We start from the raw sequence: 15,402 nt of genomic DNA on the forward strand, positions 1-15,402 counted from the left end.
GCAATGATGGTGCCAACTTGGGCCAGTGAAGCAACGTCCTCCACAACTAGACTGAAGAACAAAAGGACAGCAACTTGTCTGTTCCCCTTACCCCAATTCCCCAGCGCTGTTCCCATCCCCCAATTCCCCAATTTAAAAAAAAAAGAAACCTCAATCTTTTATTGAAGATTCAAACTGCAGTGTCTACACCTTAAGTATTTCATTCACTATTATCATCAATAATCACTCAAGAAATGCAGTTTTATTACATGCAAGGCACTGCTCTCTACATCATATTATTTAATACCACAACGCTAGCAGGTTTATTATCCACACTTGACACGTGAGAATTTGGTTTAGGAACAAAGTTGGGATTCAAAAACCCAGCTGCACCACTTCCGACTATATCTAAACCCAGCATATGCTTTTGAGATACACTGTCTAAAAATGTTTGACAATTGCACCCAATTTCTAGGCCTCTAAATAGTAGCCTGCAGTGCCCACACAGGATGTAAACAGGAGAGATGTACACCCTCAAATTTCATCAAAAAGCGCCCGAAATGAGAGTGGGAATGACACACACTGAGCACAGGCTGCACCCCCATCCCAAGGGCTTGGTCTCCACTGACTGAAAGCTGAAATGGGGGTGTGAGAACAACAGGACAGAAAACTAGAAAATCCAATTTTAATCCCACACAAAACCTAATTCAAAATTTTAATCTTTCAAAACACACCCACAAGTCACATCCACCACACCCAAAAACACATCCACAATGTTGCCTGTTTAGATGAGTTTGGAGAGAGGTCTCTTGTCCTGAGTACAATGAGCAAGTTTTTTCTAAATTTAGGTACTTTTTACTTTTGAAAGGCAAGTCACTCATGAATTCCCAAAATTAGTCCCACTTTGTGGCACAGACTCTGGAAACGATTGGTTAGTTCCTCCTAATCACTTTTACATAATCTCAAGGACCAGAGGGGTCTAACACTTCATATCACTAACCACATGCTCAGACACCTCTAAAGAACATGCTAGCTCAACCACCTGCAGGTGCTGTCCTCTCCCCTGACCTTGGCCACGTGTTCCTTCTCTGGGCGTTGGTGACTTCTCTGGAAAAGGAAGGGGAAGGGGGGCCAGTGCTAGAGTGGTACCAATGGAAGTAACTATTACCAAAGCTTCCTGGACAAAAGGCTAACTCCAAGTAGTTTTGATTTGACCCAAGCTTTGATCTAGATATTCAGACAGGTTTCTGAAGCACCCAACTAAGGTTTAGTTTGTCTAATGATATCAAGATCCCGTGTTTGGAGCCAAGAACATTTGCATTAGTAAGTCTTGAACCTCATCAGTTTTAAATGAGCACCTACATTAAAAACTTTCAAACTAATAGTAAGTCATTTCACAGCAATCGTAAAACAGACTTTCAGACCATGGATAATTTAACAGAGAAGCACACAGAAGTATTTGTATGTTCCCCGCTATGGACCAGTCTTCCTCAGTCTGTATTCATTTATTCAGTATTTATAGCTGAAATATGGACCAACACAAGAGCAGCAAAAACATGTTAATGTTAGATGGGAGGGGGGTGGGAATGAGCGATAAGGGGAAGGGATTAGTATTGGTAACTACAATATTGCCACAGGGATATGAATGACAGTTCGGGGAATATAATTAATAATGTAAATATTTTGCAGGGTGTCAGATAGTCACGTCTTGTTAGGGAGACCACTTCATGGACGGTGTAGAGGTTTTACCACTGCAGTGTACACCTGAAGCTGACATTGAATAATATTGTATGTCAACTATAATTTAATATATGTATAGTCATGGGATGTATAGTGTGGGGAGTGGAGTCAATGGAATTGTAATAGATATGTATAATATGGGGGGGGAGTAGGGCAGCGGATTGGGGGAGGGGTGTTGTCACTTTGTGAAGGGTAAAAAGTATAACTATTGCACTGTTTTGTACAACTGAAACCAATAAAAAAAAGAAAAAAAACCCCAAAAACCCACATATTAATGTTTTAAAATTAAACTTAAATGTAAAATAACCTAATTTAAAAATTTAACCTTGGGCCGGCCGAGTGGTGCATTGGTTAAGAGTTGGCTTGGGGGCCGGCCGAGTGGCGCGTTGGTTAAGAGCTGGCTTGGGACGCCAGCTCTGAGCAGCAGGGCCCCAGTTCGGATCCCACATGGGGGCAGTGACACTGCCCTCTACAACTAAGATGGTGAACAACAGCTTGACCTGGAGTTGGGCTGCCATGAGTCGCTGGCGATGGCATAGGCTGCAGCCCCTGCTTCAGTGGGCTGCCATAAGCTGCCGTGTGTGGCTGGCAGCCAGCGTGAGCGGCTGGCAGCCAGTGTGAGCTGCCAAGAGCCACCATGAGCGGCTGTCCAGAGGCTGGTGACCGATCTGCCTCACCCGGGAAGAGTGCAATGATAATACCAACATGGGCCAGTGAAGCAAAGTCCTCCACAACTAGACTGAAGAACAAAACGACAGCAACTTGTCTGTTCCCCTTACCGATTCCTCAATAAAATCTTTACCCAAAAAAAAAAAAAAAAAAGTTGGCTTGGGACGCCAGCTTTGAGGCCCGGTTCAGATCCCACATTAGGGCCAGTGACGCTGTGCCCTCTACAGCTAAGATGGTGAACAACAGTTCAACCTGGGGCTGGGCAGCTGTGAGTCGCCGGCAATGGCATAGGCTGCAGCCCCTGCTGCAGTGGGCTGCCGTGAGCGCCGCCCAATGGCCGGCGAGTGACTGCCTCACCTGGGAAGAGAACAAGGATAACATCAACATGGGCCAGTGAAGTGATGGGTCTGTTCCCCTCCCGATTCCCCCCCCGCAAAAAAAAATTTAACCTTTCAAAACAAGTGTGCTGTATAAGTTTTAACCAGTTAGATGAGTTATGGAAAAGTCCTAAGAAAAGCTATTAAAAAGTAAACTGAAATTATTGAAAATGCTACAAATTAATTTCTTTTTACTTGCTAAGCAGCTGTCCTCCACTGCCTGAATTGAACACTTCTTCAGATAAATGGGACATGTGCGGCTGTGAGAAGTTTTGTGTGGTACCTTTCAAGAAAACGAGTCCATCACACAGTTTCAAATTATACTGTCCCTATCACTATAAAATCTAATAATGAGAATGACAGCCAATGAGAGCAGCACGATTTCAAAGTTTTATGGAATTAAATCCTTCCAAAAATAACTTGTATCAGTCATAAAAAAAGAATGAAGTGTTGATATATATATATATATATATATATATTATGACATAAATGAACCTTGAAAACATAATGCTTGGTGAAAGGCAGATACAAAAGACCACATACGGTATGATTCTATTTATATGAAATGTCCAGAATAGGCAGAGCTTTAGAGACAAAGTCAATTAGATATTGCCAAGGGCTGGGAGTGGGGGAAATGGGGAATGACTGCTAATGGGCCTGGGGGTTTCTTTTTGGGGTGATGAAAATGTTCTAGAATTAGATACTGTGACAGTTGCATAGGCTTGTAAAGAAGCACTGCATTGACTACTTTAGACAGATGAATTTTACAGTGAGTTATACCTCATATTAAAAAAAAACAAAAACAACACACTGATAAAACATAGGCTAGGTGTAAAGACTCCAACAATCTATTTTGGACCCTAGAGAAGTTGGATTCTATTTAGTCTTGGGTTGTTGTCAGTTTCCTAGTTTTTTGGGGTTTTTATAAAGATTTTTATTGGGGAATTGGGGGAGGGGAACAGCATTGGGGAATCGGGGAAGGGGAACAGACAAGTTGCTGTCCTTTTGTTCTTCAGTCTAGCTGTGGAGGACACTGCTTCACTGGCGCATGTTGGTATTATCATTGCGTTCTTCCCGGGTGAGGCAGTCGCTCGCCGGCCATTGGACGGCTACTCACGGCAGCTCTTCAAAGTGCACGACAGCTGCTGGGCTGCCCCACTGCAGCCTTTGCCGTCGCCGGTGACTCACGGCAGCCCAGCTCCAGGTCGAGCTGTTGTTCACTATCTTAGCTGTAGAGGGTGCAGCGTCACTGGCAATTGTATGTGGGATCCGAACTGGGGCCCTGCTGCTCAGAGCTGGCGTCCCGAGCCAACTCTTAACCAACACGCCACTCAGCCGGCCCCATTTTCCTAGTTTTAAGTCCTATTTTTTTAACCAGGTAGGAAGCCAAGCAGGTGCACTCAATTGCTCAAACCAGTTGGAGCAGCTTTTAGTGTGTCTTACTCTAGTTCTTTTTTAATCCCAATGACAAGAGTTGGGATGCTTTTAATACCTACTTTAATTTTACTTGGGGCCTGCACATCTCTTTACTCCTCCAGTACCCTTGACAGAGTTACCGTATTTCCCCATGTATAAGACACACCTTAATTTTGGGGCCCAAAATTTGAAAAAAATGTATTACATAAAGTTATTGAACTCAAATTTTATACATCATAAAATTCATACCACTACTCATCACTGTCAAAACTCCCAACCATTAGCTTGTCCTCATCTGTGTCTGATGACGAATCACTGTCTTCATATATTGCCTTGTCCTCAGTTCCATCTATGGCATTTGAAATGCCACACTTCTTAAATGACTTGACAACAATCTACAACCACTGTGTAAGACGCACCCAGTTTTTAGCCCCCAAATTTTTCGAAAAAGGGTGCATCTTATACATGGGGAAATACGGTACTTGTTATTTAGTGAAGAGCAGACCTAATTATTACATGGAGGACAATGAGGGCCAAAAACATTCTCCTTCTGGCCTGGACAGAATGAGTGCTAAAAAACCAGTTCTCTAAGTAAGCTCTGTAAACACACACTCACGACTCACACAGCAGTAAGTACAGATGGATGGATACCTTTAACACATCTCTTTGTTGTCTTCTTGCTTGTGGCTTCCAATGTGATGCCAATTTCATCAGGATCTTGCCCTTCTTCCTTAACCGCCTGTCAGGAAGAGATGAGTTTTTACATTATCCAGAGCTGCAGGGCACATACTGTTCCTTGTAAATAATAACTTCCTAGCACACAAAGGCAAACCCTTCCTTGCAAAAACCAAGTCTGGTTCTGCTATGTGGGATGCAAGCCCAAAAGGCACAGGATGAATCCAGTGCAACTTGGTTCTCTCTGGGCCCCATGCCCAGAAGACAAAGGGGTGTGTGGGCTGGGACTCCAGAATTGGGGTCAATGACCAGTTTCAAAATGGCCCCTAACCTTGAAACTGCCCAACCTTCTAATTTAAGTTAAAAACATAAAAACAGAGGTTTGTACTTGGTTGGCATGGGCCAAAGGCTGAGTGGTGTTCCAAAGGCCACCTCTGACCTCTAGGGAGGAAGAACACCAAACATACTGGGTCAGGGAGGTATTTCACTGTCCCTGGCACAGGAGCAGGCACTCAACAGTAAACTCACAAAGTCCCTACCCTTAAGGAGATTGTTCTGGTTGGGGAGACACCTATCCCCTGTACTTAACTCTGTGTTAAGTGCTGTGAGATGGGACATAAACAAGAGGGAAGAAGGGAGGTGGAGCTGCACTTTAGGAAGGGTGGTCCGGGAGGTGACATCTCAGACCCAAAATGACAACAAGGAGTCTGCCAGAAGACCTCGGATAACAGCAGTCCCGCGAAGGGCATAAGTGCAAAGGTTCTGGGGGCAGATACAAGAACAGCCCCCTTTTCTGCAAGATCTCAAAGGTCCTTCAGTCATTTGTTCTCCAGGAGAGGAAACTGAGCCGCAGTAAGGGGAAGGCACTTGTCCAAGGTCACAGAACAGAGTCTCCAACTCAAGCCCTGGGAGGAGTCCAGGGGCCACCCTAGTGGCTACGAAGGCCGGCTGTCAGCCACTTAAGGCTACAGGCTGGTAGAAGGCAAGAAACAGAGAGGGGCGGTGACGGACCAAGGTCACACAGCCCGGCCCCGTGGTCCCGGACAGCTCGGGCGGGGAGTCGACCAAGACTGGGATGGGCCGGGGACGTCCGGGTGCAGGAGTCGCGGTGACAGGCCCACGCGGGGGCGTGCCCCAGCCTCCTGCGCCACCCCGGGTCCCCAAGCCGCCTTACCTTCTTGAGTCGCTCCATCAGAACGCTCTTGTTGCCGCCGGTGTCTAGGTTCCGCTTCTTCAGCTCCGCCCGCAGGTCGATCACCCGCAGGTCGCTGAGTCGCCGCGTCCCGGCCTCAGAGGCGCCCGGACCGACAGCGGCCGTGCCAGAACCCGAGTCGCCGGACCCTGCCAAAGTCTCCGCCATCCCGGGTCTCCCGTCTCCGCCACCTACTCCCCACACCGCCAGGGGCTGTAGCGGCTTTGAGCACAAAATGGCGCCGCCTAAGAGGAAAACGCACTCGCTTCCTCCCTCCCCGCTTTCCGGCCGCGCATGCGCGCTGCCCCTACCAGCGTTCTTAGCAGCAAGCCGGCTACCGCGTAGCACAACCTTCCATTCCCCACCACAACGCGCAGGCGCTGTAACTGCAGCACGCATGCGTCCCGGCCCTTCGCGGCGGGAGGCCAGTGAGACGCAACGCGCCTGCGTACAGCTGTCCAGCGGTCTCACCACGCATGTGCAGACGCGACCGGGAGCGTCTGTCCTGCGCCAGGTGCGCTTGCGCAGAAGCTAGGCGCGCTGGGGCGGCTGGAGCGGTTCTCTGGCAGGCGGCGCCATTTTGTGCTAGAAGCCGAGATAAAACCGGCCCGGTTCTGTGTGAAGTGGGTGGCGGAGCCAGGGTCCCTGGAATGGCGGAGACTCTCTCAGGCCTAGGCGATTCGGGTGTGGTGGGTGCAGCGGCTCTGAGCTCCGCCTCGTCAGAAACCGGGACGCGGCGCCTCAGCGATCTGCGGGTGATCGATCTGCGGGCGGAGCTGAAGAAACGGAATCTGGACTCTAGCGGCAACAAGAGCGTTTTGATGGAGAGGCTCAGAAAGGTGAAGCCGGGGCCCTGGGAATGGGCAGGAGTTGGGTCAGGGGATCCCCGCGGCCGCAACAGAGTTTCCCGGGCCTCAGGGCCCCCGCCTTCGGCCCCGTTTGCGGCCTGCGCCTGGCCTGGCGCTGGGCGCTTCTGGCTTCTCCAAGGCCCCAGCGGGAGCTGAGAGCCCGGCCGGCCCAGGTTCAAATCCTTGCGCCGCATTAGAGCGAGAAAAACAAAATCTGGATGCGAACGGTGGAAGCCGCTGGTGCTCTGCATCTCTAGGTAGCGGGTGACATCGACCAAAGGCTTCTGTTTTCCTCATCAGCCACTTCGCCGAGGGCCTTGCTCTCATTGTCTCTTCTCGGTTTCCAAAAGTGGACGGGGAACCCTGAAACCCTCACTTTCTAGGCAAGGTAGCGGACTCGGTCAAGGTCACACGGCCGGGGAGGGGAGGCGACGGGATCTGAATCCAAGCCGGCTGCTTCCCTGAGCCCGCGCTTGCCGCGGAGATGTTTTCTAAGAAGGGGAAAGCTCCTTGTCCCTTAAGGGCCAACGAGTCTTGAATAGGGGGTTAATTTATGAAGTAAACATGTCAAGAGAATACTTAAAGGAGAAAAAGACAGTTTAGGGGTTTTCCAGCACTAGCTTGGAGAAATAACACGGAAGGGAAAGTGCTGTTTGCAATAGCGACCAGAAAAAATGTAAAAGACAGATTTGGGGAGGACGCCGAGATGGCTTCAGGACTTAGGCAGGCAGAGTGTGCGCTCTGTCACTGCGTCTGGCCTCGGAGCTCTGCCAAGTCCCAGTGGTTTGCTCTTGGGCATGGAAGACGTTTAATCCTCTCTGAGCCTGTTTCTTCTTGTGTAAAAAGGAAAAACTAAAAATGGTGCTTTCTTGTTAGGACTAAGTGAAATTCATGAAACAGGCATGGCATGTTGCTTGGCACATGTAAACACTGAGGATATGATCGTTGTCACAATTCACTTTTCTTCCGGGCCACCGTGTTTTCATTTGCAACAGGGGGCCTCTAATCCCTACCTTGATGGGTTCTTAAGGACAATGTGTGAAAAACATGAAATGTCTGTGTCCCTTACATTTTCCTTATTCTTGTTGGTTTATTTCTCTGCCTTTTCCCCACCTAGCTCCTCTTGCCTTGGGACCCTCTCAGCTGGGACACCTACTCATCCCTCCCCCCCTGCAGACAGTGTCGTTGGTCCTTTATTCCACCCTTTTGACTCCCAAACAATTGGAGATTGGGGTTTTATTATTCATTAATTGATATTAAGAGGAAGTAGGGATTACTTATAATTTTCCAGATGAGGAAGCTTGGGTTTGTGTCATGACTTATGCCCAGAGCCAGTTGGGGGCCTTTCTAACTTGAGCTTGCGTTTCTTTCACCATGGATACCAACTTCTTTTAGTCTGGGCAGGCAGCTCATCAACCAAGACGGTTACCTGGGAAAATGCAAGGAAAGTGAGGGTTGGCACTTGGGGAGATGTGGTCCCTGCTCTTTGCCCCCAGGGTCTCCTATCAACAAGCCAAATTGGAGGGGAGGGGGGACCCTTTTTTTACCCCAGACATTCCAAAAACCTGCAAAACTGATAAGATGGTATTGAGCTTTCCTGTCAGGCCGGTCGGTGGCTGAGACTGGTGTGGGACTTCAGGAATCTTCCATTACTGTCGTCTCTGAGGGGACAAATCCATCCCTGCTTTTCCCTCCTTTCAGTTTCTTAAGGATGTAGCCACAATACAGAAATACATCGGCCTATACACACATCTCCTGTCCTGCCCAAGCAGGTCTGGAATTACTGAGCTGCTCTTTCTCTCTCTCACTTCTGTCATCCAGTTTGTGTCCCTTTGTTGATTTTTCCAGGAAGGGCAAAAAGAGGAAAAGAGAGAACAGAGTGTAATTTGCTGAGGCCTATAAGGATGTCTCAGAGCCCTCAGTCCCCCTAGGGATGACCCTGTGAACACTGCACCCAGAAGAGACATACAGACATACTGAGGGTGAAATATACCCTCCTGTCTGGGGCAGTTTAGTGGTGTTCCAGAATTGTCTGCCTCCAGCAAGAGGGTGAGCGGTTTCCTTGTCTGTTCCTTGATCCCAAGGCAGAGCTCTCCAACTCCTGACTCTGGCTTTAGAGAGAAGGGAGAGATTTTCTTTGCTCCCAGTACAGGTTAGGTGTGGAACACTCCCTCCTCCCCCAACCCCATTCTCTTGGGTTGTCGGAAAAGTCATGACGCATTTTTGCAACAAAAAAACAGAAAAAACATGGCATAACTTTTCCGAAAACCCAATGAATTTAGACTTACCAAACTGGAAAACTCCAGAGAAACTGTCTACAAATAAAACACAGTATTTGAAGTGGGTTTAAATGAAAATTATGCTCACAGTAAGGAGAGAAAGGGTTATTACTAGTAAAACCTAAACATGAAGCCCAGTATCCCGGGATGTCTTTGACATGTTCAGTACTGATTTGCTGAGCATGGGTGGGGGCTGTTGAAATGAATGACAAGCTCTTGGGGTGGGAGGCTGGGCTTGCCAGGACCTCCTTATAAGTCTGTATTCTTAGAGGCGGGTCCCCTAGTGGTTGAGAGCAAGACCTTTGGAGTCAGTCAGATGTGTATGATCAGATAAGGTGATACATGTCATGTCTGGTCCCATGCCACACAGAGTAGAAACTCAGTGAGTGTTAGTATTCTTTCCAGACAGTGTGGGTGCAGGCGTGGCATGGAGAAGGGGGGTCTCAGAAGGTCGAACAGCACATTGCTGGGTGCAGTCATAGGAGATTGGAGAGTGGCCTTTCTCTTTTGAGTTCCCTTGAGCCCAGGGATAGGATGAACCAGATTGTGGTGATAATGTTAAAAATAAGCCAAATGTTTGTTCAGTGATTGCTTTACGTACATAATAGAGTTCTCACAACAGCCTTTCAGGGCAAGTACTTTTATTAGCCCCATGTTCCAGAGTTAAAAAACAAACTTGGTGCAATTAAGTAAAGCTGAGAACTAGTAGAGTCAGTCTGACACTACCAGTTCTGACTCCTGAGCCCTTGCTCCAAGGTGTAGAGCAAGAGAATGAGTGAAAGGAGTAGCGGGAAACATTTTCAAATCAGCAGCCTGGAGCTTCTCTGAAAATCAAGTCTGTGTGCTGACTTCTGGTGAGCTTTTTTTTTTTTTACCTTCCCTTTAGGCAATTGAAGATGAAGGGGGTAATCCTGATGAGATTGAAATTACCTCGGAAGGAAACAAGAAGACATCAAAGAGATCCAGCAAAGGTATTGAAGACCTCGAGTACTGCTAATGTTAAGAGATATCTTCAAAACTGCTTTCTTTGCTAATGTGCCGCATTTACTAGGTTGTATTTGGGGCCTGTGAATTGCCCTGTGAATCAAAAGGGCCTGGAATGAATTGAAGCCTTGCATTTTCTTTCAAGATGACCTGCCTCTACTGTATTTTGTTTCTGTGCTATTTGGGAATTCAGAGTGTGGAGGGGGTATTTACACTTCTACTCATTTTCCTCTGTAGGTTTCTCAGCAACCCTTGCTTATCCAGACCCTTAACATTCTTTAAATAGAGAATATTTAGGACGGCTTGAGTTTCCTATTGCTCTGACTTACAGAAACTAACGTCCCTTTTACCACCTGACCAAAACAGAGTTGTCATTTTTACAGACAGTGCTTTCAGAAACTGCCTGCCCTATGAAGGCACGTTCCACATGGCATTAATGACCCTACCATCTGACCCAAACCTCCCCTTCCCACTTCCTCCCCCACCCCACCTTCCTCTCCTACCTTCTGGGCTTTCATCGGGCTGCAAACATGGCTCACTCTCTTGGCCCTCTGTGCTCTGCCCACTCGCTTCTCTTTCCCATTCTTCTGCATCCGCGTCTTACTGAGACAACTTCTGATCCCACCTGGAGCAACTCATGTCTCCTCAGCCCCCCTGCACTGCTATGGCTTAGTTCCTTACACCTTGTTGATGTCATTCTGCCTGTGTCGTAACCAGATTGTTGAGGGCATGGGCTGCATCTTCTTTGTTTTTCTTCCCTCGGTATTTACTCAGTAATTTAATAACATTCAACTACTGTTTTAAGGAAGAATTAGCTAAAACTGGGCATTCGGACTGCCTTAAAGTTCCCTTGGGTAATAGGAGGCTTTGTTGCTCATTCCCCCAAACAAAATGAAATACATTACCTGGCCAGTGGGTTTGAAATAAATGCCTAAGAGGCAGGCACTCTGTGGTGTAAGCTCTGGGAGGACATCAGTCAGTGACCTCACCTTGGAATGGAGTCAGTTCTGTGGTCCATCATACATTTTTGCCTTTGCCCAAGTAAATGTCTTTGCCAAGACAAAGAGTGCTGGAAAATCAACAGAGAAAGACAGATGTGGTGGATGAAAATGGAGTCTGTGGATCTTTTGCTCTCCTTTTCCTTAAAAAAAAAAAGTTGTACTGGGCCAGCCAAGTGGCACGTTGGTTAAGAGTTGGTTTGGGACGCCAGCTCTGAGCAGCAGGGCCCGGGTTCAGATCCCACATTGAGGGCCAGTGACGCTGCGCCCTCTACAGCTAAAATGGTGAACAACAGCTCTACCTGAAGCTGGGCTGCCGTGAGTCGCCAGCAATGGTGTAGGCTGCATCCCCGGCTGCATTGGGCTGTCATAAGCTACCGTGTGTGGCTGGGAGCCAGCGTAAGCAGCCAGCAGCCGATATGAGCTGCCAAGAGCCACTGTGAGCGGCCATCCAGAGGCCGTTGACGGATCTGCCTCACCCAGGAAGAGCGCAATGATCACAATACCAATATGGGCCAATGAAGCGACCTCCTCAACTAGACTGAAGAACAAAAGGACAGCAATTTGTCTGTTCCCCTTCCCCTGATTCCCCAATAGAATCTTTAAAAAAAAAAAAAGAAAACTTGTACTAAGGTTTTTAAAAATACAGACATGCATTAAGTAAAATGTAGAAATTCTTTCCCAGTTAGGAGGTAACCTAGTAGTAGAAGGTTGGACATGTTTTCCCAGACGTTTCTGTGTGGTATGCAGACATTTAAAATAAATACAGGCCTTTTGAGCTTCCTTTGCTTGGCCTGCTCCAAACTGGAGTGTACTTTCTTTTCTAATAATGGCCCTTGAGCCATTCTCTACTGCTCGGGCCCACTTCTGCTTCTTTGAAATGTATTTTTACTTCTGATAAACCCCTTTTCTGCAACTTTACCTCTTTGGTCCATGTCTCTATTCTTCGGTTTCACGAGACCATGACCCTGGTACAAGAAATATCCTACATCAAACCTACAGTTTTAAAAACTGGCCTCGGTGCTCTGGAGCTGTACATTTTATAAAAATCAAAATTAGAAATTAGTGACATGATGCTTGGAGAGTTCATAATGGATAAGCTTTCTGTTGAAAACTTATAAAATTCCAGTTAAGTAGTTTGTAGTAATTACAAAACAAGGAAAAACTGCCAGTAAGACCCCATAAGATTATGTTCCAGAGTACCACCTATGAGCCGAGGGTGCTGTGGCCACAAGAGGGATTAGTTTAACATAACTGTTAATGAAAAAAATGATGAGACGGGGATTGTAATGGTGGCACTAAATCTTCTATTTTGAGATTTGGACCTCTGGTATAATTCGATTTAACAAGTGTAATTTAGTTTGCGACTTTTTGAAAGCTTTTCTTTCTTTGCTTCCTACATATTTACTATGCATACCAGTTTCAATGTTTCTATAAAAAAAGAATAAAATACATTAAGATGCACACATATCTGTATACATGTCTTTTTCTTTTCTTTAGAAAATATGTCCTGCTATACAAAATATTTTGTGATTTGCTTTTTTTTTTTTCTTTCACTTAACATGTTACAGACATATTTCTATAGTGCTACAAGTAAAAGCCCCCATTCTTTTTTAATAGCTTAATAGTAATCCTTCATATAATGGACCACAACTTAGTTCATCAGTCTTCTTATTACTGAACTGTTGAGATATTTTTCCAATTTTCACTTGGCATTTCCAGTTTTCAGTGCTGCCACAAACCAGAAATGTCTCTGTGGTTGAAGGAATATATTTTTTGATAATTTACTAGAAGTAGAAGTCTGGGATCAAAGGATATGTACATTTTATTATAAAATAGCTACTCCAACAGGCTGTACTAGTTATAGTTAATCTCACCCAGCAGTGGGGGGTGGGGGGTGCCTATTTCTTTAATAAACTCTCAATACTGAGTATTATTAATCATTTTAAATGTTCCCTCTCATATAGAAGAAAGGTATTTTGTTGTATTTATTTGCATTTCTCCACAGGTGTAAAGCTTTCATTTGCATTTCTTTACAGATTAGAGGGCTTCTGATCATTGGACATCTGTATTTTCTGAATTGCCTTTTCGCTCCCTTTGCCCAGTTTTTCTATTGGTTGTTTGTCTTGTTGACTTTTGAGGGCTCTCTATAAAATGTCGCAGTTGTTTTTTTTCCAGACTGTCATTTGACTTATCTTGTTTGTGGTGTTTTGGTCATTAATTTTTTTTATTTTATTATTTTTTAAATTTTTTTATTTTAGCTGAGCCATCCTGCCACCTGTTGACAGCTCAGCTCGGGCCGGGACTCTTAACTACTGTTACTCAGAGCTTGCACTCTTGAGCGAGCTCTTAACCAACTGAGCCACTTGGCCGGCCCTGGTCATTAAACTTTTAATCGTTTATACTGGCAGTGCTGTCAACGTATTCTGCATGGTTTGTAGATTTTATATTGTGTTTTTGAAGGCCCTTCCTTGCTTTAATATTATAAAACATATTCTACATTGTAGAGTAGTAGTTATGGTTTTATTTTTACATTTGGATATTTAGTTCATTTGGAACTTATTTTTGCATGTGGTGTGAGGTAGAAAGGGGTCAAAACATGGAACATTTCTGTCAGATTCCGCCTGTCCTTTCCCAGTCACATTTCCCGACCACCCCATGTAATTACTTTCACCATAGGTTTCTTTTGCCTGTTCTGGAACTTCATATAAAATCAAAACCATTCAGTACGAACTCTTGTGTCTGGTTTCTGTGCTTGCCATAATTAGCTAGATCTGGAGTTGTACAGTACATTTTGATACTTGATAGAGCAAGTCTATAAGTTTCCCTGAGTTATTTTCAACTACCTTATTAGATTGTATCAAGATTTTAACAGCATACTGATTTTATTAGAATCCTTGAAAGCATATCTCAAGTAGTCTCAGTACTCCTCCAAAATAGTTTTACCCAATAATTTGTTTAGCAGAATCTTTTAAAATAATTACCAGCAAAGTAAATTTAACTGGAAAAGCAAAGATGGCACGTTTGCTTTTTAAACAATTATCCAATACTGTGCTACTGGATTGTTTTGGGTTTGTTTATATGTGTATATTTTTTCCTAAACTATTTGAGAATAAGTTGCAGGCACGTGCCCCTTTGCCCTACATACTATAATGTTGCCTAAAAGCAAGGACATTACATAACTTTAGCTATCAAAATCAAGAAATTAGCATTGATATAATACTATTATCTAAGCTTAGACCTTATTTAGATTTCAGCATTTGTTCCAGTAATGTTCTTCGTAGTTCAGAAGAAAAATAAATCTAGGGTCATGCATTGCATTCAGTTGTCATGTCTCTTTGGTTTCCTTTAATCTGAAACAGATCCCAAGTCTTGTGTTGTAGTTGTGACATTGCCATTTTTGGAAGTATAGACCACTTATTTTGAAGACTGTTTTTGATTTGGGTTTTATTTTGTTTTTTCTAGTGATGAGGCTCAAATTATACACTTTTGTCAGCAATACCACCAGAAGTGCTATTCTCAGTGTAGCCTCTCCAGAGGTACATGCTATCTGTCCATGTGAGTAACCCACAGTGTTGGTCAGGTTTCTCCACTGGAAAGTTACTATCTTACCCTTTGTAATCGTATCTATGGAGACAATACTTTGAGACTTACATACTTACATTTAATACTAAATACCTTGTTTGTCCTCCACTAGTTTAGGCATCCATCTGTTAGTTGCTTTTCTATCTACCATAAGCCCTTCTCCCCCATTTATCAGCGTAAACTTTATTCCATAGCTTATAAGACTTTATGATGATTATTTTATGTATGTATGTATGTATGTATGTATGTATTTTAAGATTTTAAAGATTTTTTTTTTAATTGGGGGGAGGGTAACAGCGTTGGGGAATCAGGGAAGGGGAACAGACAGGTAGACAAATTGCTGTTTTGTTCTTCAGTCTAGTTGTGGACGTCGCTTCACTGGCCCATGTTGGTATGATCATTGTGCTCTTCCCGGGTGAGGCAATCGATCACCGGTTGTTGGTTGGCCGCTCACAGCGGCTCCCGGTAGCTCACACTGGCTACCAGCCGCTCGCGCTGGCTGCCAGCCATTCACGTAGCTCACGGCAGCCCACTGCAGCCCTGCTGCAACCTACGCCATTGCCGGCGACTCACAGCAGTCCAGCTCCAGGTCGAGCTGTTCAGCATCTTAGCTGTAGAGGGCGAGCGTCACTGACCCTCAATGTGGGATCCGAACCGCAG

At 45.3% G+C, this 15,402-nt stretch overlaps 2 protein-coding genes across 8 annotated transcripts in view; one reads left to right on the plus strand and one right to left on the minus strand.

Moving 5' to 3' along the window:
• Positions 1–6,371, minus strand: part of SAFB2 (scaffold attachment factor B2) — a 47,682-nt gene extending 41,311 nt beyond the window's left edge. For 3 of the 6 annotated variants that reach the window (XR_002125236.1, XR_002125235.1, XM_019653360.1), the window contains exons 1-2: positions 6,031–6,371; positions 4,833–4,920 (exon numbers count right to left, since the gene is read on the minus strand). Coding sequence is in view for 3 of the 6 variants with exons in the window: in XM_019653360.1 (XP_019508905.1) it covers positions 4,833–4,920; positions 6,031–6,216 (274 nt within the window). In the remaining 3 variants the exon portion in view is untranslated. The remainder of the gene's footprint in view (positions 1–4,832; positions 4,921–6,030) is intronic. The other 3 variants (XR_002125237.1, XM_019653362.1, XM_019653361.1) reach the window with 3 other exon arrangements.
• A 160-nt stretch (positions 6,372–6,531) lies between these two features.
• SAFB (scaffold attachment factor B) overlaps positions 6,532–15,402 on the plus strand; it is a 38,107-nt gene continuing 29,236 nt past the window's right edge. For both annotated transcript variants that reach the window (XM_019653364.1, XM_019653365.1), the window contains exons 1-2: positions 6,532–6,887; positions 10,062–10,146. In XM_019653364.1, coding sequence (XP_019508909.1) covers positions 6,699–6,887; positions 10,062–10,146 — 274 coding nt within the window. In that variant the 5' untranslated portion in view covers positions 6,532–6,698. The remainder of the gene's footprint in view (positions 6,888–10,061; positions 10,147–15,402) is intronic.

The sequence above is a fragment of the Hipposideros armiger genome, unplaced genomic scaffold (genome assembly GCF_001890085.2).
Source record: "Hipposideros armiger isolate ML-2016 unplaced genomic scaffold, ASM189008v1 scaffold_202, whole genome shotgun sequence".
Taxonomy (NCBI): domain Eukaryota; kingdom Metazoa; phylum Chordata; class Mammalia; order Chiroptera; family Hipposideridae; genus Hipposideros; species Hipposideros armiger.